At 39.2% G+C, this 27803-nt stretch overlaps 1 protein-coding gene across 2 annotated transcripts in view; it reads right to left on the bottom strand.

The window, feature by feature from the left end:
- ppme1 (protein phosphatase methylesterase 1) overlaps positions 1-27803 on the bottom strand; it is a 78139-nt gene that overhangs the window by 30344 nt on the left and 19992 nt on the right. For both annotated transcript variants that reach the window (XM_063054452.1, XM_063054454.1), the window contains exons 3-8: positions 24965-25058; positions 24094-24186; positions 14508-14565; positions 9439-9490; positions 6147-6301; positions 4353-4443 (exon numbers count right to left, since the gene is read on the bottom strand). In XM_063054452.1, coding sequence (XP_062910522.1) covers positions 4353-4443; positions 6147-6301; positions 9439-9490; positions 14508-14565; positions 24094-24186; positions 24965-25058 — 543 coding nt within the window. The remainder of the gene's footprint in view (positions 1-4352; positions 4444-6146; positions 6302-9438; positions 9491-14507; positions 14566-24093; positions 24187-24964; positions 25059-27803) is intronic.

The raw sequence follows: 27803 nt of genomic DNA, 5'->3' as shown, positions 1-27803 counted from the left end.
AGTCGATCGACTTCCGAGTCCCCAATAGCAGCGGCAAAAGGGAGAAACTCCCTGCCATAAACCTCCAGGCACCGTCAACTTGCCGATGCCTTGGAAGCAACCGACCACAGCCGACACTGAGTCTATCCGTCCGAAAACTTTGAGCTTCCGACCAGCCTCTCCGATACAGCCTCCCGAGCACCTTCCACCTCGTCCTGGCCGTTGAAACACGCAAAGCTGAGGATTTCGGGGCCTTCTGCTCTGGCGATTCCGGTTACCACACAGTAGCAGCAGCAGCGAAGCGGGCATTTCAGAAGTTTTCCAGATGTTCCACCATACTCTCACGTCTCTCTCCATCAAATCAGGATTGTGCATGGTCCCCTACTTGACAAATAACAGACATCACCACCGAAGTGGCCGCGCGCCTCCTCTGATGACCTTTGGACAACGTCCAGGTGTCAAAAATGAGGACTGAGGGAAAAAATTATTGATGCCAGAAATAACAGGACAATTTTCTGTGCTGTAATTGTTATATGGTTATATAATTTAAATCCATTAGAGAGGTTAAAAATGATAATAAGGCAGAGATGGGTGCTGTCTACGTACATGTAGAATTTAATGACAGGTTTTCAGATAATGCACTGAGCAGCAGCAGCTAGGTGAGAAGCAAGAGGGAGCCCAGGGATATAAAATCGCAGACTCTAATGGTACAGGACTGGAAGAAATCTCATCACAGGAAACTCATTGGCTACATCTGCGCACGTGGTATTGTAACCGGATAATCCCATTTGTTAAGAACTGGAATTCAACTGTAAATGAGGTGGGGCAGTGGAAACCTGAATGGATGAGGATTAACCAATTGAGGGGGACAGATGACAAGAGTTGAGTATATATACCACTGTACTAGACCTGCCCAGACATCATCCCTGATGAAGATGTCAGAGTGTGTCATAGAACTGTTGATTAAAATAGATACCTGTACCCAGCTGGAAGCCCAAGAGTTTATTCAAAAAAAAGATTAAGTCAGTGACTGCAAAAGAAAATGCCATGTAGTTACCATAAATCTTGGCAATGAATATATTTTGCTATAAAATAACTTTGTTCAATGAATATCTTGCCTGTTCTTATTAATGCAGACTCTAGATTGTTTCTACTACAGTACATGCATGACCAATGCAGGGAAGATAGGCAATTTAGTAAAAACCTATGAAACCCTCTTTTACTCGGAGTCTCTGGAATTGCAGTTTGTTAGCCACTGGACTCCGCGACGAGGAAACTACCTTTCTCAGGCTCCATACATTTAGGGTGTATATGACTTTGATCCCACCAAACCCGTGAGGTTGGGATGTCTTGTCCACCCGAATTGTGTGAATGCTGTGTGATTTATAGCATCCCCCCTCCCCCCGCAATCGCCCTCAGCAAGCAATAATAGATGGTACAATGCCTACCATTATAAAGAACATATATTTAAGAATGTTAACTTAACCAGTTATCAAAGAAAAGCAAAAAATAAATAAAAGGGCCAAATGACTTGCCCACAGAAGGCAAAAGAGTAGTTGCAGATGGGTCATATTCTGCACGGAGGTCGGTGACCAGTGGTGTGCCTCAGGGATCTGTTCTGGGACCCCTATTCTTCATGATTTTTATAAGTGACCTGGATGAGGAAGTGGAGGGTTAGTAAATTTGCTGATGACACAAAGGTTGGGGGTGTTGTGGACAGTGAGGAGGGCTGTCAGAGGCTACAGCAGGATATTGATAGGATGAAAAACTGGGCTGAGAAGTGGCAGGTGGAGTTCAACCCAGATAAGTGTGAGGTGGTTCATTTTGGTAGGTCAAATATGATGGTAGAATATAGCATTAATGTTAAGACTCTTGGCAGTGCGGAGGATCAGAGGGATCTTGGGGTCCGAGTTCATAGAACACTCAAAGCTGCTACGCAGATTGACTCTGTGGTTAAGGCGGCATACGGTACACTGGCCTTCATCAACTGTGGGATTGAGTTTAAGAGCCGAGAGGTAATGTTACAGCTACATAGGACCCTGGTCAGACCCCACTTGGAGTACTGTGCTCAATTCTGGTCGCCTCATTACAGGAAGGACATGGAAGCCATAGAAAAGGTGCAGAGGATGTTGCCTGGATTGGAGAGCATGCCTTATGAGAATAGGTTGAGTGAACTTGGCCTTTTCTCCTTGGAGCGACAGAGGATGAGAGGTGACCTGATAGAGGTGTACAACATAATGAAAGGCATTGATTGTGTGGAATGGCTAGCACGAGAGGACACAGTTTTAAGGTGCTTGAAAGTAGGTACAGAGGAGATGTCAGGGGTAAGTTTTTTTATGCAGAGAGTGGTGAGTGCGTAGAATGGGCTGCCGGCGGCGGTGGAGGCGGAAATGATAGGACTCTTGGATAGGTACGTGGAGCTTAGAAAAATAGAGGGCTATGGGTAAGCCTAGGTAGTTCTAAGGTAAGGACATGTTCGGCACAGCTTTGTGGGCCAAAGGGCCTGTATTGTGCTGTAGGTTTTTATGTTTCTATCATAACTAAACAGACAAATGTTGGAGCTCATCTAACTCATGCGCTGGACACTCAGTCTGTGTGAAAGCACACATCATCTTCTGAACATGGCTCAAAATCCATCTTGAATAAACAGGCTTTCCCATGGGACTATTGGTCCTTCCCCCCTGAAGCCATTCATCTGCACAAAGCACCTTGTATAACAGGGATGGCTTCCTCAACCATCAACCCTCCTGTCTTCTCCCAGCTCCCACCAAAAAGACTTTGACACACACCAGTGTCCCTCAAAAAACCTCTTCGCCCAGTGTTATCTAGAAACTTCTTCCAACTCCACCATCCTGACTGGCTGACACCACATTCCTTAGATGAACAACCAAGTGCCTTACCTCAGCTCAAACACAAACAGTCTTAAAGTATAGTACAGAACTGCTAAAATGAAATACCTACAGCATAGCAGTAAAGATCTTAACCTGGGTGCTACAATTATTTGTGTTCCTACTTCGTTGTATCCATAAGGAAAAGATACACAATTGAAAACTTTGAAAATTGGAGAACAAGCCATGCAAATATGATGTTTTTCATATTTCACTTGCAGAACAACAGTACTTCTGTCAGCTATGGGAAAAGTACATGACTTTCATGTAGCAACTGATTTGTTGCAAGTTATATATTTCTGAAAATCCATCTGATAAAATTGATCTTCCTTGTTCCGGCACTTCAGTGAACTGTATTTGCTTGAGTCGATACATTGCTGCAAGTTAAAGCCCTCTTTAAGCAATGCTCCTTTGAGCGTGAAATCTGTAAGTAAGGAATCCTTTATTCTTCCTGTAACATTGAAGATAAAAGCACCAAATCCAATAAAACTAAGACTTGCTTCGACCTCTCAGCATTTCTTCCACAAATGATTACTGCCAATTGCAATGACTAACTTCCAAACAGCTCAATAGCATGAAGTGTAGCCCAATAACTAATAATGGTGCAAGTTATTTTCCTCCAAATTATTCATGCACATCACTGTGATCTATTTACAACTGGCAAATATGAAATCAAAAATGCTGTCAAAGGGGCTTGAGTCATAAAGCAAGAGTGTTGACAGTGATGAACATAATACACAACAACTGCTCACCAAAATTCCTTTTTGACAGTTCCTCACAAGCTCTCCACCCCTACCACTGAGAAGGACAAGGGCAGGATATGGAAGGGGCTACCACTGAGGCTGGCTTCTTTCCAAGTTACACACTGGAAAATAATTTGCTGTCACTTTACTAGAATTGAATACCCAACAGGATGGGGGTGCCTTCATCAAAAGGACTACGGTTTACCACCACCCTTGAAGGTAATCAAGCATGGATAATAAATTCAAACGTCCCCAGTAAAGTTCTCAAAAATGAATAACAAAGAAAATTCTATACAAAATACCATTTACCACCACTAGTTAACTTTTATTGGCTTAATACTCATTTTTCAATCATTCCCAATTAGGAATTACCTGGATTTTCTTAAAGATTTTTTCCTATGTGATTTAGGTTTGATTTTCAGTTCAAAAACTTTCAAAATGCCCAACTTCCAACCCAAGATGACACTTGCTATGGATGGGACAGCAACTTGGGCATTTTTTCCCCACGGTTCTAATCAGATTGCAACATCCTGCTTGATCCGGCACTTGGATGAAAAGATTGTTGACTCATTCGGCTGTAAAGTTACTTCTTCCTTAAAGAGGAGTAACTCATATACCTGTGGTTCATGACAAATGAATGATAGACTGATTAAAGGAAGGGGTGGTGCAGCAGAAAGACACCCTACATGTATATAGAGAGATGGTGGTGCTACTTGCACTCAGAAAAGTAAAGAAATCTCACCTCCATTCAATAGCTTTTTCAACAGAGCTGAATACTTTAGGTCGACTCCGTAAGAACGTTTGCATGCTGTTTAAAGCATCCATTGCTGTGCCTAGGAATGTTTTTAAAACATGTTACAGAATGCTATGAAAATTATTTATACATATGCAACAGTAAAAATTGTCATTCGGTGGTTTACAGAAACCGTGACTCAAAGAATCTGATGAGACCTACTTTTAAAAGAAACACTACATTACTATGCAAATGTCTTAGGCACAGAAAAAAAATTCTATAAAGCAAAGATGCTTTCAAAAATAATGAAATTAAAAGTTTCTAAATATCAAAAAAATACTATAAAGAGCAGTAACAGGAAAAAGCCAAATCAAATCAATATTTGGTGTGACCACCTTTGCTTTTAAAACTGCATCAATTCTCTTAGATACGCTGTCATACAGTTTTATAAGAAAATCAGCTTGTAGGTTGTTCCAAGCATCTTGGAGAACTTGCCACAGTTCTTCTGCAGAGTTTGGCTGACACGCTTGCTTCTGTCTCTCCAGGTAATCCCAGACAGCCTTGATAATGTTGAGATCAGGGCTCAGTGAAAGTCATACCATCTGTTGCAGAACTTCTTGTTCTTCTTTTCACTGAACATAGTTCTTTATGACCTGGGCTGTGTGTTTGGAATAATTTTTCTGCTGCAGAATGAGGTTGGGACCGATCAGATGCCTTCCTGATGGTATTGTGTGCTCAATGAGAATCAGTATTGAGGATTCCTATAATTTTGATCAGATCACCAACTCCATTTTCTGAAATACAGCCCGTAAGGAACCTCCACCGTGTTTCACTGTTGGTTGCAGACACTCATCCATGTAGTGCTCTCCAACTCTTCTATGGACAAAATGCCTCCTATATGAACCAAAAATTTCAAATTTTGACTTGGCAGTCCAGAACATGCTGCATTGTTCAGCACCCCAGTCCTTATTTTATGCATAGATAAATTGCTTGGCTTTCTTTCCACTTCAGAGGAATGGCTTTTTGGCAGCAACTCTTCCATGAAGGCAACTTCTGACAAGACTTCTTCGGATTATAGAGGGGTGTCCTTGGGTCCCAGTGCTTTCTGTGAGTTCAGAGTTGATAGCAGTGCTGGACTTCTTTCGATTTAGAAGGGACATCAGTTTGATGTATCTCTCGTCTGCTGCACTCAGTTTTTAAGGCCAACCACTGCATTTCTGGTCCTCAATCTTGCCTGTTTCTTTGTGCTTTGAGCTTGGACAGCACATCTTGAAACTCTTGTCTGCCATGAAATTTCTGCTTGGGAGAGACTTTGCTGAAGTAGGATGACCACCTTGTGTCATGATGCTGCGCTCACACTTGCCATGGTGTAAATATTGATGATTTGAGGGGTAAATTGTTACATCTGCCACACCGTCACCTTTTAGTTTGGTTGTCCTTTGCCCGGTTTGATTCCTTCTACACCTGTTTCCGTTTCAGTTAATCAGTTTAGTTCATTCAACTCATGATGTCATTGACCATGAGCATCCTGTTTATTATCTTTGTCTAATCATGCACTGGGCTATATACCTACAAAGTAATCAAGTTTTTTAAAAAATGTTACTTTAACGACATACAAAAAGTTCTGTGTAACGTTTAATTTTTTGGAAAATGAATGTTTGGAAATCTAAAATTTGCAGAAGACAATGCAGAAGAAAAAAAAACATCCATAACAAAATTTATATTAAAAACACCAGGGCACCCAACACTTTTTTTTGCACAGTACTGTACTTTAAGTACGATGTAGTAATAGAAATAACCCACCTTCTACCACATCAATCACGCAGAGACCCAGAAGAGATGGCACAAAGTTATTTACTGCAGAATGAACTGCTATTGCTCCACCCATACTATGGCCAATCAACAGAATTGGGGGAGCATCTGCACCATACAATGTGTCAATTATATCTCCAATGTCTCTGTAAAGGAAAAGTATACAGATTTTTAAAAAATATATACAAAACTCTTCTCAACAAAGCTGACTTACAAACTGTTTTACCCTTACAACATTAGTTGGGTTATCAAATCTTGATACAATGTGCTAAACAGCCCACTGTCAAGATATTTATCCCATGGCAGTCTTTTCTAATTCAATGTACACATTTTTTGATTTGCATTTGTTATATGAATGTGTTAACCTTTAGAATTAAACTGAGTACTATACAGACAAAACATTTATCAGCCAATCTTAGATCAAACATTAACATGTTTCTCCCACTTCCAGAGCTGGAAAGGTGGTTTAAGCTTGATAAAAATAAATTTGCATGCTACATTAATATAGAAATAAAGCATCTTTCAATGCTGCAGGTAAGCTTATGACTTCACTTTCTTGCATTTTTGATGTATATAAATACACAGAAATGACCTTATTTCATTCTGGAATCTGGAAAAGATGAAAACTAACAGTTAAAGTTCGTTTACTGCCAGTGAAATTCTCTAAAAGCTTCTAAAATAAAAAAAACTTGAGGTTTCAAGATCAAAAGGAATTCTTAAATATTTTTAAAAAGTAATATTGAAATTAGAAATTAACAGGCTTAACAAGACAACAGACCTAAACTATTTATAATACATTTTAATTGTAGTTTAAGTGTCTAGTTTAGAAAAGGATCTCGTGCTTTCCTGGTGTATACAACAAATAAATACTTTTGGGATTCCAACTGGGTACAGGTATCAATTATAACTGACACTTTAATGATAAATTCTGTCATCTTCATGAGATGGTAGCGTTTGTCATTGAAGCATCGGTTATAATCGACACTTGTACCCAGTGGGAAGTCTGAGAAGAGTTTATTTGCTTAGTCTAGAGTTAATTTTAAATTAAAGCTAATCCTGCCCTTTGAGTATTTCTGCAATTTTGCAGCACATTTCCATTTCAGTGTGATGAAAAATTCTGCAGTGACGTGGACAGCAATTTCCATGAAACTAATGTCCGTATTACAGCAAGAATTCTAAACTGTACTTATTAACTGTTCTGCTTTTGATTTTGCAAGTACAATAGAGAACACACAGGAAAACTACAGTTCTTATATTTATCAATTAGAGTATTGTACTGGCATTTAACCAACAGAATTTCTCAGAAAATTTAATTTTTATAATCACAAATGTCTAGATAATACTAAATGTTTTAAAATCTGCTCTACTGAACAATGACATAATTAAATATTCTGTCTTATGGATAATCTTAAAGGAAGGGGAAGTATTATTAATAGGGAAGAGAGTCCAAATTAGGAATACTCAATCAAGGACAGTCAAATACAACTGACTGTAGCTGATGGTTAATTGTTAAACTATCAACTGCAGCATGTTCACTTAAAAATAGGCTGCTGAATCAGAACTAATACAGAGCTTAATGTCAGAATTGTTATTTATTAGCCAGCACCTGTATTTCAAAGACAGGCAGATTGGGACTGGGTACATACACAATCCACTTACTCTTATCTGGGTTCAGAATAAACCCAGATGGCAAGTGATTATTGTTTCTTACAGATTTGCTCATGAAGTACCAAAAATAAACAGGCCATTCCTTACTATTTTGCTGCCACTGAGTATCAGCATCCACCACAGTACAACACAAAAGAAAGGTCATTACAAAAAAAACACTAAACTAATTTTGAAAATATTTATAACAGTTCAGTCCTGTCCATTTTCCTAGTGCCTGCTTTTCCCCTTCTTGTTCCTTCCATGCAAGCATATCTCGTAAAAAGCTGCTGCCTTAAGTGGAAGAAACTGCAAACAGAAAAAGCAAATGCAAATGAAAGACAAACCTGATTAACTTCGTACCTGGAGCATCACCATCTTTAGCAACACCACCTTCAGTTGGCTACTGACAGCCAACAGGGACACAGCAGAGCAGCAGGCTTAAAACCTATTCTTAGTTCTGATGAGGGATCACTGACCTGAAATATTAAATAATTGTTTCTTTCCCTCCACTGTTAACTGTCCAGCAATTGAATATTTTCAGCAATTTCTGCTTTTATTTTTGAAATACACACAGTGGCTCTTTCTCAGAGTCTAGTAGGAATGGCACCTGCCTCAGTAATCCTGCTGAACTACTATTACCTTTCAAGCTCAGGCTAAGAATCCAGTGCAGCACTCAATTGTTTAGTAATGCCAGTCAGATAAAATGCAATTATTTTCCAGCTCTACAGTGTATACTTAACATAAAAAATGACACAGTGTTGAATAATGAGGGCAAGGCATAAATATGATTTCTATTAATAAATTTTAATAGTTGAAAGGTAATTAAATAGGGTCAGTAAAGTTAAAAGCAAATTCCATTGTGTAGATAGAAAGGAAATTACTTCCACTGATTGGCAAATCCCGTACAAAGATTATGATCTTAAAATTAGAGTTGGCAGATTTAAGAGTGAAACTAACATTTGCATACAAAGACCAGAAAAAAAAAGTCTGGAACTCTCTCCAGTAAGAGTCACAGGATTTTGACTCATTTAAAATTTCCAGTACTCAGATCAATGGTTTATTTTTCTCTTCACAGTCATCAAAGAACATTGAGCAAAGGGAAATAAATAGATATGAGATGGTTAATAGGCATGATCCAACTAAATGGGATAATATTATTTAAGTAATAATTACACAAAGAATAACTATGAAAATTTGTTTTTTTAACAGTTTCAATTTCACCCAATCAATAACTAAACTTTGAAACCACAATCATAATGAATCCACAGACATGATCCGCTGGAAGTGTTGTTGCAAATCTAACTATGAAAAAGTAAATGGAGAACTCCATACAGTTTTGGTCATACTAAAAGAATGCATTATTTATTAAGTGTTTGACAATGTTTCTGGAACACTTGCATTTCACACTCAAGATGCACACTGCTAGTCAGGATGTACCTCACCATGGGAGATCTTGTCAACAGATGGAGCAACCCACTTCACAAGAAAATTTCACAGATTGCTAAGAAACTATGAAAAGATCCTAATGACCTTGCAGTAACACAGAGCAAAAATACACTGGTGGGAAATAAACAATTTGCTATTGAGTAGCTGAATCATTTACAACACGAAAGGAATTATTTTACTGTTTTTGTACCTGGACATGGTTTCTGCAGAAAGATCTTCACTGTTTACAACTTTTGTATCACCTGGAAGATAAATAGAACCATCAGTTAAATGTTTTCATAACAGTTGGTTTCCCATCTTCATAGTAAAAAGAATAAATCATTTGATTTTGATGCAGTTTGGCTTCCACAATTTAATGAACAGAAAACTACCAAAAAAATTACAGAACCTGGGCAAAAGGGAGGAGTTAATATAGTCTGCAGTAGGAATGTTCCAGTATTGACCTCACCAAAATATAGTGCGCACAGGAACCCGTTTGACTATGTCCATAGCAAACAAAAGAAGGGAGTCATTTAGTCTAGTTCCACTTGCCAACCTTGTTCCACATCCTTGTCAGTCATAGCATAGGATATTCATCCAGGTATTTTTAAGAGTTTATGCCTTTACCACACATATATACAGCAAGTTTCAGATCCCCCTCCCCCAAACTCTTGGGATGGGAAAACAAACTTGCCTTTGAATTTTTACCGATCACATTGAACCCACATCTTCCAGATATTGACTTATCCACTAATATAAATTTTTTAAAATTGTCATTCCTATTCACCCTATTTTGGAATCAAATAATTTCATCCACATCAGTTAAACCTTCTCTCAGTTCCACAGAGAATATCTCCATCTTAACAATCTTTTCTCAACCTTCTGAAGTCCTGGTAACATCCTAGCAAATCTTCTCTATTACCTTGCTTGAGCCATCACATCCTTTCAGAACTCTTAACGAGTGGCCAACCGCGACCCTGCTATTACGTTATATGCAGCTCTGACATGACTTCCTGGTTTGTATGATCAGCCAATAATCATCACTGTAAGCCACTTTTATATAGCATCCTGATTAGTCCTATCACCTCAGACAATCACATAATCCTTTTAAAACCCTTAATCACCTCCTCTTCCACAATATTGATAGGCAGCAGTTATAAATCATTATCAGTGTGAAGTTCTCCTACATACACCCTTTTTTTGTCCAAACATCTTTTTTTGTATCCATTTTATCTAAATTTATTATGTAACATAGAATTGTACAATGCAGTATAGGCCTTTTGGCCCACGACGTTGTGCTGACCTTTTAACAAAGCCCAGCTCATCCCTCCCACATAGTCTTTCATTTTTCTTTCATCCATATGTCTAAGAGTCTTTTAAATATCCCTAATATATCTGCCTCTACCGCCACCCAGTTCCACGCACTTCCCACTCTCTGTGTGTAAAAAACTACTGCTGACATCTCCCCCATACTTTCCTGCATTCACATTAAAAATATGTCTATTGCCACCATGGGAAAAAAAGTGCAGGTTGCCCACTCTATCTATGCCTCTCATCATAATCACCCCTATCAAGTCTCCTCTCATTTCCAATCCTCTTTTTCCCACCTCCACCAACCTCTGCTTTAAATGGGTTATATTTTGCAATTTTCAAATCAAATACACCCTCCCATCCTCACTTCTAGTTCTTCAATGGGATTGCTTCTTTCATGATTCATTGATCTATTCTTCCACCTCCATCAAGTATTCCAATGACACTTTCCCATTAACCACAGAGATAAAGTACCTGTCCTTTCATCCCTTCCCATCATCCAGGGGTCCAAACTCTCTTTCCAGGCAAACCAACAATGCACTTGCACCACTAGTATTATTCAATCCGGTTCTGGTGCTTTACATCTGACACTTGAGATTTGTTTCCCACGTATTGAAAAAAAAACATAATTGGTTGACCTATTTTGTGGAATCTCTCCATTAAATCACGGGGTGATCCCAAGCTCCCACTTGCCCGTCAGTTTAATTTTCCATCCCACTCCTGTGGTGATCCACCTGCCTGTGATCCTATGATCTCCTGCAATGTTACAAATCAGATCCTAAGTAGACTTGAACTACAGCATCTTATCTTGTGTCCTAATATTGCAGCCTTCCATACTCAGTATCAAATTCAACTATTTCAGGTATCTGCTTTCTTTCTACGTTTGCACTAGAACTGGCCTATTCTGCTATAGATTATCCACTAACTATATTAATTTAGTTATTCTCTGTCCATTAGTACTGCCTTATCTGCTTTGTATTTCTTACACGTCTGATTTTTTATTCTTTGTACTCTTCACAGATTTTACTATTTTGTGTTTTCCCTTTCTTCATTAATCTATCAACAAATAATCGCATTCCTGGCTCTTCATAGTAACCCTGCTCTCACTCTACCAGATACTACCTTTGACATATACATCTCTTCCTAACCACCACGCAACATGAAACTACCTCATTTTCTCTCTTTCCTGTTATGAAGAGTTTTTGACTGAAACATTAATTCTGTTGCTCTTTTCCCATTGCTGCCTGACCTATTGAACAATTCTAGCATTTCCTATTTTTATTTCAGATCGCTCACAACCTTGGTGTCATATTTAACTTCAAGGTTATGCATCCCGTTATCTCCAGAATTTAACACTTTTATCCTTATCTGCACCCATTCCCTGATTTTTTTTTAAAACAAAGCATTTTGCACCATTATGTTTATGAAAGACTGTGCTCTTTGAAGCACAGGCGGCTACAGAGCAGCCTGACAACAACATATAAAATGATGAGCGGTATAAATAGTCTTTCTCCCAGGGTTGAAATATCAAATACCAGAGGGCATAGCATTAAGGTGAGAGGAATTTAACAAGATTTAAGGAGATTAACAAGGTAAGATTTTTAATTCCAAATACCTACACCCTTGGGAACCTGCTGCTAGGAAAAGAGATGAAAGCAAATACAACAGCAACACTTCAGAGGTGTTTAATCTGGCATATGAACAGTGAGGGAATGTGGATATAGACCATATGCAGGCAATTGGGATTAGTTTAAAATGGCATCATGATTGGCATAAGACACTGTGAGCCAAAGGGCCTCTTCCTGTTCCATGTACCAAATAAACAAATAAGTAACAAACTGTTTATTTTGCAAGTCAGTGTGGGAGGACAGATGTTGGAATGATACTGTCAGTGCATCCACCATACACAATGTCAATGGGTTACTCTCCCCGACTACTTATCTGTGGGAAAACACTGAAAATCAGCTAGTATTTCATACTAAAGGAAAATGTCATTGTGAATTCAATACAGAAAATCACCAGGTTATGAGTTTCATTCTTGAGAGCTATCCATATGCAGATTTCTCCATAAATCAGAAATATTTATTTTCTATAGCTATCCATATTTTACAAGCATTCTTCCATTTCACTGAATAATCACCCTAACAATATCCATAATTAAACTAACTGAATATATACTGCATTGCCTCATTAATGAACAGCCTGAAACATTTTATTACTAGCTTGAAAAATGCTTTAAATTAAAGGAGAACATCTGCATAAAATCAGATTTCTATAAATCAATTCAGCCATGACCAGCACTACTAAGTCCCAGCAGCACAATTCTTAAGCACAACTATTGGATCTCCTGACTCGCATCTTCACAGATCTGGGCTCAAATCTTGACTTCTGATGTTGCCTCTGTAGCATTTGCACATTGTCACTGTGATCATGCAGGTTTCTTCTGGGAACTCCAGTTTCCTACCACATTACAAAGATGTGGATCGGCAAGTTAAATGGCCACTGTAACTTGTCCCCAGTGTGCAGCAGAATGGCAAGTAGCAGAATGTGGGGCAAGTTGATGGGAATGTGGGGACAACAAAAGTGGATTAGTGTAAATGGGTGCTTCGTAGCTGGAACTGATTTGGTGGTGGAAGGGTCTGATTCCATGCTACATAAATCTATGCCCTGATAAGTATCTGGAAATATTTGCTTCCCAAGTTCTCAAATATTGCAATATACCCTAGGAGAAATAAAAAGCAACACTAGGTTGGGATATCAAAGAGTCAACCCCACATAATTTTCCCCACTTCAACATACCTATCTTTCAAAATTCCTCCCACTGACTCATTGTGCTTTACAAGTATTCTGTGCAGCCCTACGTTCTAGGAACATCAAGTCAAAATTTAGCTGTCTAACAATATTAAAGTAACTTTCTCCAAGTTTGATTGGACATAGACTACTTTAACACAAAGTTCTAAACTGCCAGAAATTTCATGATTTACTATACTTTACAACTTTATAAAGAAATAGTTCCCAAGTTACTAAGAGAACAATCTACAATCAATTGTTGGTTCAATAGGTGCTTTAAAATAAAATTCTTTGCTATAATCAAGACAATGGCTAGCCAAAAATTCAGGAAGCCTGATATTTATTGTTAGGAGATAACCTATGACATCAGCTTATATTTCCCATTAGCTATTTCCACAAGTCTAATAGTTTAATTCATGCAGTTTAAAGTTACTTTGTTTTGTAATATAAACAAAAGGCACAGTGCTCGCTGTTTAGTTTTGCGGTCTAATTCGGAAATATGTCATAAGATACACCAAAGCATCAAGAACTCGACCAATCAGAATTTGATCTTTACCTCAGCATATTACCACAAATGTGCCTCAAAATCCGGACAAATCCGGAGCTGATAACTCAATGATCTAGCACCAACCAGTAACAGCAATTAAAAAGACAAAAGTCAAAACAATTGCGGGAGTGGGAGAAGATTCCATAACATGTTCTGTCATCCACAATTAGTAACAGGAGTTTTTAAGAGTCTTCTAGTATTTCGAAGGGAAATCCCTGGATATAGAAGAGTTGTATAGTGAGTGATGAAAGAGGTAGTGGGATCATGAAGTGGAAACACTAAATAGGCATTCTGAGTCTTTGTAAACGCTAAGAATTATACCGAAATTTAGGGGGTGGGGTGAATTGGGCAGAAAAGAAAGAAGCAAGTGATGGAGGGATATGAGAAAAAAATAATTGCTTATAGCTAAACTTTGTGCTTCCCACATTTGCTTTCTGAGAAGGGAGGGGCAGTGCACATTCCTAAAAGGCATCATTCATTGTTTTCTAAAACTATGAAACATGAATATACAAAACTTTCCTACTTTAAAGAGAAAAGTAAAAGTAATTTCTTTATCAAATCTAACAACAAACATTCTTAGCAGCCAAAGTAAAATATGCCTTTTAACAGAAGTTATTATAAAATAAACTTACCATGGCCTCGCAGGTCTACTGCCACAACCCTGCATTTAACCCGACTGATAATCATGGACTGTAGTCAAAAATAACAGATCATGTTTAAGTCATACACACTAATACATCATATTACAATAACTCACCATATACTAATAAACGTTTTCTAAAAATATTAACAATGTGAGCCTTTCATTCTAACTATTTTTAAATTTTAGCACGTATTTTTGACGAATGACAAGGAATTTTGTTGTACCAATATTGACAAAGTTCCAAGATAAAAAAAATTCATCTCCTTAATACTTGTTTAATATTCCACTGAACAATCCACTCATCCATCCCATCAAGCAACTCCTGCCCCACTCTTCACCTATGCTAAAAACCCACCAGGACTGGCATAGAAGCGTATTATCTTGACCCTGAAGAACTATCTATAAAGAATACAAGAACACAAGAAAATAGTAAACCACCTAACTCCTCAAGCCTGCCACACGATTCAAGATGAGGCCTCAACACAGGCTGTGTCTGATCCCCCAATCTTTCAGAAGTTTATCGAGCTCCACCTTAAACACTTCAAAAGGGGAGATTTACCACCCTTCTAAGAAATGCCATGTATCTCAGTTATAATTGGCCATCCCTTGAAACAATATCCACTAGTAAAAGTATCGCAATCCTTATAATTCCTTAGAATTTTACATGCTAAGATTACCCCTCATTCACCTAAACTTAAAAGAATATAGATCTAATCTGCCGAAAGGACACGGTCCAAAATGTTGACCGGATTCCTTTCCATAAATGCTGCCTGGCCTGATGAGTTCCTCTAGCATTTTGTTTGTGTTGCTTGGATTTCCATCATCTGCAGATTTTCTCCTGCTTATGATTAGACCTAATCTGTTTAGTTTCTCTTGACTGGATTATCCTCTCATTCCAGGAATTAGCCAGGGAATCTTTTTCTTTGGACTGTCTGCAAAACAGTACTCCAGGAGTAGCCTCACCTACACCCTATTCAACTACAACAAAACTTCCCCATTTTTAAACTCCAGCCCCCTTTGCAGTATGGCCAATTTGACATCTGCTCTGCTAAGTACTTGCTATGTTTATCTATTTGTGATTTATGCACAAGATCATTTGCAGTCCCTTTCCACTTCCCATATTAAAGACAATGATTAGGACCTAGAGAATTTACACGTTAATTGATATGATGCAGATCATATTTGATCTGAAACCTATATCTGGGCCGTACCCTCCAAATATCCGGACCTGCCTCTCGTTTTTCTTTTCACTACCTTACTTTCCATCTTTCTATTTTCTATTTATGATTTATAATTTAAATGTTTAATATTTACTATTGATTTGTAATCCAGGGAGCGGGAGCGGGAATATCACTGTGATGATTGTACATTCTAGTATCAATTGTTTGGCGACAATAAAGTATAAAGTATTTAACCAAATGTCCAGAAATTCACTTCAGTAAATATCAAGTTCAAGTTTAATTATCATTCAACCATACACGAATACTGCCAAACGAAACAGTGTTCTTCCAGGGTAAGGTGCAAAACACAGTACCAACAGTCATACACAGTACAAGGCACATACAAGATAGCACGTTAACATACAGCGCAAAAAAAAACATATAGTCCAAGTCCCGAAACAACGTCTTATAAATTGATGCGCGTGCTGAGAACTCGCAGTTCTCAGCAGTTTGCAGACGACCTACACATGCAGGCAATCCAGCTTATCAGTCCACCCATTGAACACCAGAGGGAACGACTATGGAAGGGACCAACCTCCAGCCCATCACAGACACCACTCTACACTGCCTCCGGCTCTCCTCTCCTGGACTACTGCAATAGCCAAGCTCACAACTTGAGGCCTACTCACTACAGCCAACGCCACGCAGCTTTCATGAAGTCTGTCCCACCACTAAACAAGGGAAATGGACTTACAGCATTTTACATTATCAATGTCCAACAGGGTTTTGCCATCAGAAGAGAAATGGCCAAGATAATCACTCACTGTAAAACTTCATAATGCCTTTGTGCTTTCCTGTAGCAAGCAGTAACACGGTCTACACCAAGTCCAGTTCCTCCACTAACCAGCAGCTCGCTGATGGGGTACATCTACAGTACTTGAAGTTCTTAATGTCTAGAATTGTCCTGCGATCTTAGAAAAGATGTTTAAAACAAAAAGACAAAAACAGCTTTGGTTGGCTACCACGAGGCCGCAGTATCTAAACACTCTGCCATCTTATCAGAAAGAAGCCGTGCATGATTTCTCCTTCTTTAAATTAAGAAGGTGAAGAAACCAAGTTCAGCTGCCCTGTCAAGACCTCTTCCCTGTCATGGAAACATGTTCCCTGACTTTCTGAATGAACCTCACGGGTTCATGGGGAACCTCATCAACCATGTTTACTTGTTATTGTTCAAAATTTCAAAAGCAAAGCACCAAACCCAGAACATTCTTTAATGAACCAAATAATTAAAACTTGGGTTCTTGCTATCTTATTTTACTGGCATTCATGGGTATCTTTACGTATGATTACAAATTCAAACACCAAATAACACTGCTCATACACCCAAATATAGTATAAAATTGGCTGTCATTTTTAATAACACATTCAACTAATACCAAATTTGCACAACACATGAAAGTAAACCAATTTCCACATTATACCTGTCTGCAACTGCAGTTATAATACCAACTACAGGTTACAAACAAGAAATTCAACAAATAAACTCCTCTCGGGCTTCTAGCCAGGTACAGGGATTGATTATATTGATGACAAACTCTGCCATCTTCATCAGGGATGATGCCTGGGCCTGTCTAGTCCAGTGGCATTTAGACCACTGTATTCTGTCCCTCCTGATTGATTTGTCCTCATCCAAACAGGTTTCCACTCTCCCACCTTGTTTACAATCGAATTCCATTTCTTACTTAGAGCGAGACCTTTGTCTTTGTTAAAATTCATTTCCTCTAGTTTTATCTCAATGGCTTCCGTTACCAGGCGGTCCCAAAAGCCATTGGCACGGCACAGTAGTTTTGTGCTGTTGAAATCAATCCTATGGCCATTGCACATGTTCTGCTACTGCCAATATCTCGAGGTAACCCAAACAGGTACACCTCCTGTGCTCCTTGATGCGCGTTTCCAGCATACGTCCCGTCTGGCCAACATATGCTGCTCCGCATTCACAGGGAATCCTGTAAATGCCAACCATCCTGAGTCCCAGATCATCTTTGACCTGCACAAGCTGTGACCTGAGCTTCCTTATAGGTTTGTGGATGGTATTAACCCAGTATTTTTTCAGGATCCTGGCAATCCTTCCAGAAACCATGGAAATATAGGGAAGACAGGCGGTAGCGATGGGTTGCTCCTTGTTGCTAGGTTCCCTGGTTTTTCTGTCAGCCCTTTTAAGAAATTCAACCTCAATGTGGATGATTGAGAGGAAAATCCTGCAACATCTGAAGCCATAATCTCACACTAGTCTGAGCAGATTAATTCCTGGGCTTAAGCATATTACTTTTTTCTTCCAAGATGAAACATGTTAAAATACCTCTGCAATACTCACATTCAATGTTGCAACCAAACAATTTTAGCATTAGGCAGACAGCCCCAAATGTTATGTGAACAACAATTCACAAATCTCGAATCAGATATGTAATGAACACACCTGTCACTATTTTTGTGGCAGAATAGGTGAAGACTTTGTGAAAATCTCATGAGAACACACACTAGTCCTCAGCAGTGGAAAGATGTTGACAGCCAGCTTTAAGTTACTGGCTGTCAACATCTTGGAGAATCTGTCCTGGGCCCAACACATGATGCAATTACGAAGAAGAAACATCAGCAGTTCTACTGCATTAGGAGTTTGAAGGGATTTGAAATGTCACCAAAGACATTTGCAAATTTCAATAGATGTATGGTGAAGAGCATCCTGACAGGTTGCATCACAGTCTGGTATGGAGGTTGCAATACACAGGATTGCAAGAGGCTGCAGAGGGTTAAACTAGCCTCCCCACCATTGAGGATGCTTCAAGATGATGACATCCATCGCTAAGGACCCTCACTATCAAGGGTATCTCTTTTCATGTTACTACCAACAGAAGGACAGGAGCTTGAAGACCCACACTCAACAATTCAAAAACAGCTTCTTCTCCCCGCCATCAGATTTCTGAATTGCTCATGAATCCATGAACACTTCCGCAGTATTCCTTTTATGTATTATTTATTTTGTAATTTACAATCTTTTGTCTTGCACTGCAGCCACAAAACAACAAACTTCACCTCACTTAAGACAGTGATAGTAAACCTAATTCTGAAAAGTCCAATGAGAAACCAGAGTGGATCACATTTTGATTAGAAAATGGATACAGTTCCAATTATATACTAATTTCATTTTTTTCTTCAATATAGTGAAAGAGATAAAACACACCATTTATACTTGGCTTTTAAGTATCTAATATTCAAATCAAATTACATGAGATTGCAAGTTAATCCAGGGATGATAACCACTGGGAGATGATAAGAGTTGAAAAAGAAATACTTATTTTAAAATCATAGTGTTTGTATATCCAATTCCAACCAAAGAATTGAATGACAGAAAAAGTAAAATGATTTTATAAACATTTTAGAACATAGACATTTCTCAAGTATTAAAACAAGATTTCATTACACATGCTCCTTGATCATTGACTGACAAAATCATCTTCAGGATGCAGAAAATGATGAAAATGCAACTCAGAGAGTTGATTATAATATTAGGGTCATATCTGTTATGCAACATGGAAACAGGCTCCTCAACCAATGCCAACCAAATGCAGTACACTAATCCCTTTTGCCTGTATTTGACCCATATTCCTCTAAATCTTTACTAACCATGTAGCATTGTAGCTGCACCTGCCTCAACAGTTTCCTCTGGCAGCTTGTTTCATCATCCTCTGTGTAAAAAAAAAATGCCCTTCATCTATCTCTCTCTCAATTTAAATCCACGACCTCTAGTTTCAGATCCCTGTCCCCTGGGAAAGTGCCCAACCCTCATTATCTACCTTATCTAAACCCTCATTTTATATACCTTTATCAGGTAACCTCTCAGCCTTCTACGCTCCAGGGAAAAGTCCCAGCCTATCCATTTTCTCCTAATAACTCAAGTCTTCCAGTCCTTGTAACATACTTCTGAATCTTTTCTGTGCCTTTTCTAGCTTAATGACATCCATTTTTGGGCTTTAATTCATACCTGCCAACTCTCACAAAGCAAGCATCGATAGGAGACTGAAGTGGTCACAGCCGTAGAATTTGAAAGAGAATGCAAAATGAAAATTTGTTCTTTGTTTCTATAATCAAGGAAAATATTATAAACTCAAATCTATAACTCACAGTGAAAGAATCAAAACATTGTAGAATGGCTACAGGCAAGTAGCCATTCAACCCATCACCCTAAAACCAGCTCTTTCTTTGCAGCCTTGCAATTTTTTAATCCAATTTCATATACTCGCTCAAATTCCTCTTGAAAGCCACAATGAAACCTTCCTCCATCACATCAGCAACCAGTGTGTTTCGGGGTCTATACACACACATCACAATTTCTTTATCCATCTTGTTCTTACTTTGCCAACCTCCAATTGTCCACTTTATTCAGTGCCCTTACTATTTTGTATACTTCTATCATATGTTACCTCAGCTTGCACTTCTCTAAAGTACCCTCTCTAACGCCTTCAAAAGGTTTCTAAAATGCAGTGACCAGAATTAAAGGCAATGCTTTTAGCTGAAGTCAGGCCAATATGTTTTATAAGTGTTCAGCATAACTTCCATGCTTTTATATAGTATGCTTCTATTGATAAAATCCCAAATTTTGCCTGATTAACAGGTTTCTCAACCTATGCACTTAACATCCTACACCCTTTATAGAAGAAATCCTTCATTCTTCCTTACAAAATTAGTCACATCACATTGTGCTTCATAGACAATTCATGACTCATTCCACCAATCTATTTACATCTTGCTGCAACTCATCACTGTTTTCTTCAGAGTTCACATTACTGCCAAGATTGGTGGCATCCAGAAATTTAGAAGGGGCATAGCTATTTCCAACCCCTTCTTTTTCACATGTGGAAATCAATTTTTTAATTGATCTTACACAATTTTCTGTGAAAAAGAAACACCACAAAAAGAACAATATTTTATTTAAACCCACAGCACCTTATTTAGATAGGCTGAATTTAATAGGAAATAATTAATGCATAATGAATCACTTTCTCAACTTGTTTTAACAAACCAATGGGAATCTTTTACAAGTAATACTTAACTATGATACCTCAGAGACATGAGAAATTTCATATAATCTAGTGCAAAAACAAACTGATACAGAGCTTCAACTCAAAACATCCATCATCCCTCTGCCTCAATACTTTATTGATCCCGGGGGAAATTGGTTTTCGTTACAGTTGCGCCATAAATAATAAATAGTAATGAAACCATAAGTAGTTAAATAGTAATATGTAAATTATGCCAGGAAATAAGTCCAGGACCAGCCTATTGGCTCAGGGTGTATGACCCTCTAAGGGAGGAGTTGTAAAGTTTGATGGCCACAGGCAGGAATGACCTCCTATGACACTCTGTGTTGCATCTCGGTGGAATGAGTCTCTGGCTGAATGTACTCCTGTGCCCAACCAGTACATTATGTAGTGGATGGGAGACATTGTCCAAGATGGCATGCAACTTGGACAGCATCCTCTTTTCAGACACCACTGTCAGAGAGTCCAGTTCCATCCCCACAACATCACTGGCCTTACGAATGAGTTTGTTGATTCTGTTGGCGTCTGCTACCCTCAGCCTGCTGCCCCTGCACACAACAACAAACATGATCGCACTGGCCACCACAGACTCGTAGAACATCCTCAGCATTGTCCGGCAGATGTTAAAGGACCTCAGTCTCCTCAGGAAATAGAGACGGCTCTGACCCTTCTTGTAGACAGCCTCAGTGTTCTTTGACCAGTCCAGTTTATTGTCAATTCGTATCCCCAGGTATCTGTAATCCTCCACCATGTCCACATTGACCCCCTGGATGGAAACAGGGGTCACCGGTACCTTAGCTCTCCTCAGGTCTATCACCAGCTCCTTAGTCTTTTTCACATTAAGCTGCAGATAATTCTGCTCACACCATGTGACAAAGTTTCCTACCGTAGCCCTGTACTCAGCCTCATCTCCCTTGCTGATGCATCCAACTATGACAGAGTCATCCGAAAACTTCTGAAGATGACAAGACTCTGTGCAGTAGTTGAAGTCCGAGGTGTAAATGATGAAGAGAAAGGTAGACAAGACAGTCCCCTGTGGAGCCCCAGTGCTGCTGATCACTCTGTCAGACACACAATGTTGCAAGCACACGTACTGTGGTCTGCCAGTCAAGAATCCATGACACCAGGGAAGCATTCACCTGAATCGCTGTCAGCTTCTCCCCCAGCAGAGCAGGGCGGATGGTGTTGAATGCACTGGAGAAGTCAAACAACATGACCGTCACAGTGCTCGCTGGCTTGTCCAGGTGGGCGTAGATACGGTTCAGCAGGTAGATGATGGCATCCTCAATTCCTAGTCGGGGCTGGTAGGCAAACTGGAGGGGATCTAAGTGTGGCCCAACCATAGGCCAGAGCAGCTCCAGAACAAGTCTCTCCAGGGTCTTCATGATGTGGGAGGTCAATGCCACCGGTCTGTAGTCATTGAGGCCGCTGGGGCGCGGCGTCTTCAACACAGGGACGAAGCAGGACGTCTTCCACAGCACAGCAACCCTCCAGAGCCTCAGGCTCAGGTTGACTACATGGCGAAGTACTCCACATAGCTGAGGGGGACAGGCTTTGAGCACCCTGGTACTGACACCATCTGATCCTGCAGCCTTGCTTGGGTTGAGACGTTTCAGCTGTCTTCTCACCTGTTCAGCTGTGAAGCCGACCATGGTGGTTTCATGTGGGGAAGGGGTATAGTCATGAGAGCAGGGTGGGGGACTGTGAGAAGGGGTAGGAGGGGAGAGCGGAATATGTGTTGGTTGGGGGCCGACAACAGATGACTCATGTGGGGGATGGGCAGGGGCCACAATGTCAAATCTGTTAAAGAACAGGTTAAGTTCCTTGGCCCTGTCCCCACTGCCTTCAGCTCCTCTGTTGCCAGTTTGCCGGAACCCAGTGATAGTCCTCATCCCCCTCCAGACCTCTCTCATGTTGTTCTGCTGGAGTCCCCACTCAAGCTTCCTCCTGTACCTGTCTTTAGCCTCCCTAATCCTGGCTTTCAGGTCCCTCTGTATTGTTGTCAGCTCCTCCCTATTTCCATCTCTAAACACCCCCTTTTTAGCATTCAGGATGTCCTTAATGTCCGTTGGCTTGTTATTTGAATAACAAAGGACAGTTCTTGTCGGAACATTGCTGCCTGATCCACCAAGTTCCTCCTACAATAGCTTACATCGCACAAAATGCTGGGGGAACTCAGCAGGTCAGGCAGCATCTATGGAAAAGAGTAAACAGTCAACGTTTTGGGCCGAGACCTTTCATCAAGACTGGAAGAAAAAGTCCTGAAGAAGGCTCTCAGCCCAAACATTGACTGTTTACTCTTTTCCATAGATGCTGCCTGGCCTGTAGAGTTCTTCCAGCATTTTGTGCGATGTAAGCTATTGTAGGAGGAAGCTATTGTAGGTCCACCGAGATGTAGCAATGAGCGTCATAGGAGTCATTCCTGCCTGTGGCCATCAAACTTTACAACTCCTCCCTTGGAGGGTCAGACATCCTGAGCCAATAGGCTGGTCCTGGACTTATTTCATTATTTACTGGCATAATTTACATATTACTATTTAACTATTTATGGTTCTATTACTATTTATTATTTATGGAGCAACTGTAATGAAAACCAATTTCCCCCGGGATTAATAAACTACGACTATGACTATGTTGCTTGGATTTCCAGCATCTGCAGATTTTCTCATATTTGTGATAATAGCTTACATGCTCACACTCATACTCAAAGCACATTTCCTCCTTTCTCATTGATGCAAATTACTTATGAAGTACATAGTACTTCAATCAGACACATGTTGCTAAAACATAAAAGTCAAAGCAGAATTATACTAATTCACTCCATCGAGCTTGCTCAGCATTCAAAAAGACTGCAGCTGACCCTGCCTCATGTCCACATTTCCATCAGATTCTTTTATCCTTCTCACTGCCTCATCAGTCAGAGAACCCATTAGTAAAAAGCAAAGAGAAATGCTAGGCAAGCACAAGGCCAGTTCATGACAACAGAATGGTCAAGTTATCTATTGACACTTATTTCTATTACTAATAAAGAATAGCCATTGTAGTAGATAAGAGAGGCATGACATGCCAGTGTATTTCATCCAAGCATTCTGGATAAGATTAAGATTTCATTCTTGCTCTGGCATAAATGCACAAGGAGCAGAAATGAGCAAGTAAAGGGAAACAAAATACAACATGAATGGGATCACAGACTTTACTAATACAATGTTAGACAATCATAATCCTATTTTTATCTCAATAGTGAATCATTATAGACATATCCAGTTAAATTTATTTTGAATAACAGGCTGTACTCCTGTTAAAATTTGCAATTACTTACAGAAAAAACTGCCCAAGAGAGGGCTGAATGGCCTCCTCCATGTAATAACAAAAGGACAGGCCCATCAGATCCACTTTTATACATTCGAAAAGAGTACAAGTAGTTAAGGTTTACATGCAAAATATAAAAATGCACTTAAGGGTTAAACAATAACAAATATTCTGTGAACATGACAAGATTAAAATCAACTTATTCCTTTCACAATGAAATTTGGATCATTAATAGCATTAGAAACTTGCTTTAATACAGTAATTAATTTACACATATTATGAGATGTTTGATTAATGGAAATATAAAACTAGCAGATGAAGGATAGATCAGGGAAGTGTGCAGATGATAGAAAATTTAGGAACTTTCGAGCAAGGAGAGAAAATCATCTGTACCCAAAAGATTAAAAATGTTGGTCAACGGAAACAAGCCATAATTTCAAGAAGTCTTACTAAATATTGTCTTTATATCAAAAAAGCCGGAATAAAAAAGTGAAACATACTGTGTGCTACATACTTTCTAGAATACTACATTCAGTTCTGTTCTTGGCATAAAACATTAAAATATTAAATTCTTATATACTATATATAGAATATATAAACATTAAATATGAATGATCGAAGAATTATCTTAAAAGACGAACAATATCAAGGATAGGGATGAGTTAAACACATCGTCAGGTGGAACGCTACAGAATTTTAAACTAACTTCTTTAGAGAAATTTTATGCTAATAGTTTCAAAGTTTTTTTAAAAGTTATAGGACACAAAAGTGTAGAAATACAACCAATAAGCAAAACTGAATTCCTCATCAAGCCAAACTTACATTAGAAAATTAGAAACAGGACAGGCATTGCCTAATACATTGGAATTGACAAAGGATATATCTTTACTTGTTCCTCTTGTAACTATGATATCTTCCATGGTTTCAAAATAATGGTTCCAGGACACAGGTGAAAAATCCCGTTTTCTTCCAGGGCTAAAAAGAAAAGGAACATGAATATGAGTTAAGATAGCCTTCAACACTATCTACAATTTTAGAACATATTTAATCCAACAGGAAACCAAAACATTTGAGATCCATATAAGTTTAAATTATTTTAGCAACATAGTGAGAAAGGTAATTTAGGAGTGTTCCCCAGATAACAGTAACTCATAAAAAAGTGACTTTGTTACAGAGAAATTAAAGCAGAAAACAACTGCAGATGCTGAAAATCTAAAACAAAGCGAAAATAATGGTAACTCTCAGGTCAAGCAGCAGCAAATGAGGGAGAAACAGTTCAGGTTAAGGGCCCTTCATCAGTATTGGTAAAATAAAAAGTCAGAGATGAGACTGCAAAAGGGAGAAAGAATTGACACGACAGATAATGGAAACCCCAAGCTTCCAAAAAAATGTCTTTTGAATTCTCTGTTCCACATCCATTCTGATTTCTCTGTCTTCAGCCTTCTGATGAATGGCATCACGTATTGTGCCAAATTGCAGGTAATCACATTTTTCTGTCTCCCTTCACAGATGAGCCCTTATATTTTGTTTCAATTTGTTTTCTCTTCTACCTCACAACTGTTTAAATGAAACCATGCCCTTAATAACATAGGCCTGCACTTTTATTACAGATATACCCTCTATTCTCTCCACTGTTCCTCCTCTCTGCAACTTAAACCACACTTGTTTTCTCAATTTTTCAATTCTGATGAAGGGTCCTCAGCCTGAAATGGTGAAACTACAACAGGATCAATGCTGAACCCGCTGTTCTCATCACTGACACTGTTTAACCTGCTGAGTACTTCCAGCATTCTCTATTTTTGGTCGTTACATGTTACCTTCCACAATCAGAATGGCATCAAATTTCAAAGTCCAAAGTAAATTTATTATCAAAGTACATATATGTCACCATATACAACCCTGAAATTCACTTTCTTGTGGGCAAACACAGTAAACCTAAGAAACACAATAGAATGCATGAATAACCGCACCCAACAGGATGAACAAACAACGAATGTGCAAAAACTATGCAAATACAGAAAAAAAACAATAAATAAATAAGCAATATTGAGAACACGTGAAGAAGAGTCCTTGAAAGTGAGTCCATGGGCTGTCGGAACAGTTCAGAGATGGCGTGAGTTAAGTTATCCCCTTTGGCTCAAGAACTGAATGGTTGAGGAGTATTAACTTCTCCTGAACCTGGTGGTGTCAGTACCTTCTCATGTATCTTCTTCCCAACGGAAGCAGTATCATTGAAGCAAGTCCTGGGTGGTGGGGGTCCTTGATGATGAATTTTTACTATCCTGCGACAGTGCTCCATGTAGATCTGCTCAGTGGAGGGGAGGACATTACCTGTGATGGACTGGGCCATATCCATTACTTTTTGTTGGATTTTCCATTCAAGGGCATTCATGTTTCCATACCACGCTGTATTGCAAGCAGTTAATATACTCACCAGCACACATCTATACAGGTTTATCAAAGTTTTAGATGTCATGCAGAATCTTCGCAAACTTCTAAGGAAATAGAGGCTTTCTTCATAACAGCACTTAATTGCTTATCCCAGGACAGATCCTCGGAACTGATAACACAGAGGAATTGCTGATCCCCCAATGAGTACTGGCTCATAGACCCTCCAGTTTCCTCCACCTGAAGTCAATAATCAGCTCCTTGGTCTTACTGACACTAAGTAAGAGGTTGTTATTGTGGCACCATTCAGCTCAATTTTCAATCTCCCTCCAATATGCTGATTCGTCACCATCTTTGATTTGGCCAATGGCAGTGATGTCATCAGCAAACTTAAATATGGCATTGAAGTTGTGTTTAGCCTCAAGAGTCATAAGCATAAAGTGAGTAGAGAAGAGGGCTAAGCACACAGCCTTGTGGTGCACGTGAGCTGATGGAGATTGTGGAGGAGTTGTTGTTGCTAATTCAAACTGACTGGGGTCTGCAAGTGAAGAAATCAAGAATGCAATTGCACAAGGAGGTATTGAGGCCATGGTCTTGAAGCTTATTGATTAGTTCTGAGGGGATGATGGTATTGAAAGCTGAGCTGTAGTCAATAAAGAGCATCATTATGTTGCTTCTTTGCTGCCTTGATGTTCCAGGGTTGAGTGAAGAGCCAACAAAATGGCATCTGCTGTGGATCTGTTCTGATGGTGGCAAACTGGGGCGGATCCAAAATCACTTCAAAAGCAGGAGTTGATATGTTTCAACACCAACTTAACAAATCACTTCATTAAAGTGGCTGTAAGTGCTACTGGATGTTAATCATTGAGGGAGGTTACCACATTCTTCTTAGGCATTGGTATAATTGAAGCTGGCTTAAAGGAGTTGAGTACCTCAGACTGCTGAAGTGAGAGGTTAAAGATATTGGTGAACACTCCAGCCAGATGATCAACACAGGGCTTCCGTACTCAGTCAGATACTCCATCTGGGCCAGATACTTTCTGTGGGTTCAACCTCCTAAAGGATACTCTAATGTTGACCTCACTGACTGAAATCACAAGGTCATTATGGGCTGTGGGAGTTTGTGAAAGTTCCTCATGTTTTAATGGTCAAAGTGAGCATATAAGGGTAGTGAGCTCATCTGGGAGTGATGCCTTGTTATCAGTTATGTTGTTTGGTTTCACTTTGTAAGAGGTAATAGCATTCAAGCCCTGCCACAGCTGTTTAGTATTCTTCACTGATTCAAGTTTTATCCAGAATTGCCATTTTGCACAGCTATGGTTTCTGGGGATT

Source organism: Mobula hypostoma, chromosome 7 (assembly GCF_963921235.1).
Source record: "Mobula hypostoma chromosome 7, sMobHyp1.1, whole genome shotgun sequence".
Classification (NCBI taxonomy): domain Eukaryota; kingdom Metazoa; phylum Chordata; class Chondrichthyes; order Myliobatiformes; family Myliobatidae; genus Mobula; species Mobula hypostoma.
The sequence above is the reverse complement of the archived record's forward strand: the minus strand, read 5'-3'. Positions and strand labels throughout refer to the sequence as shown.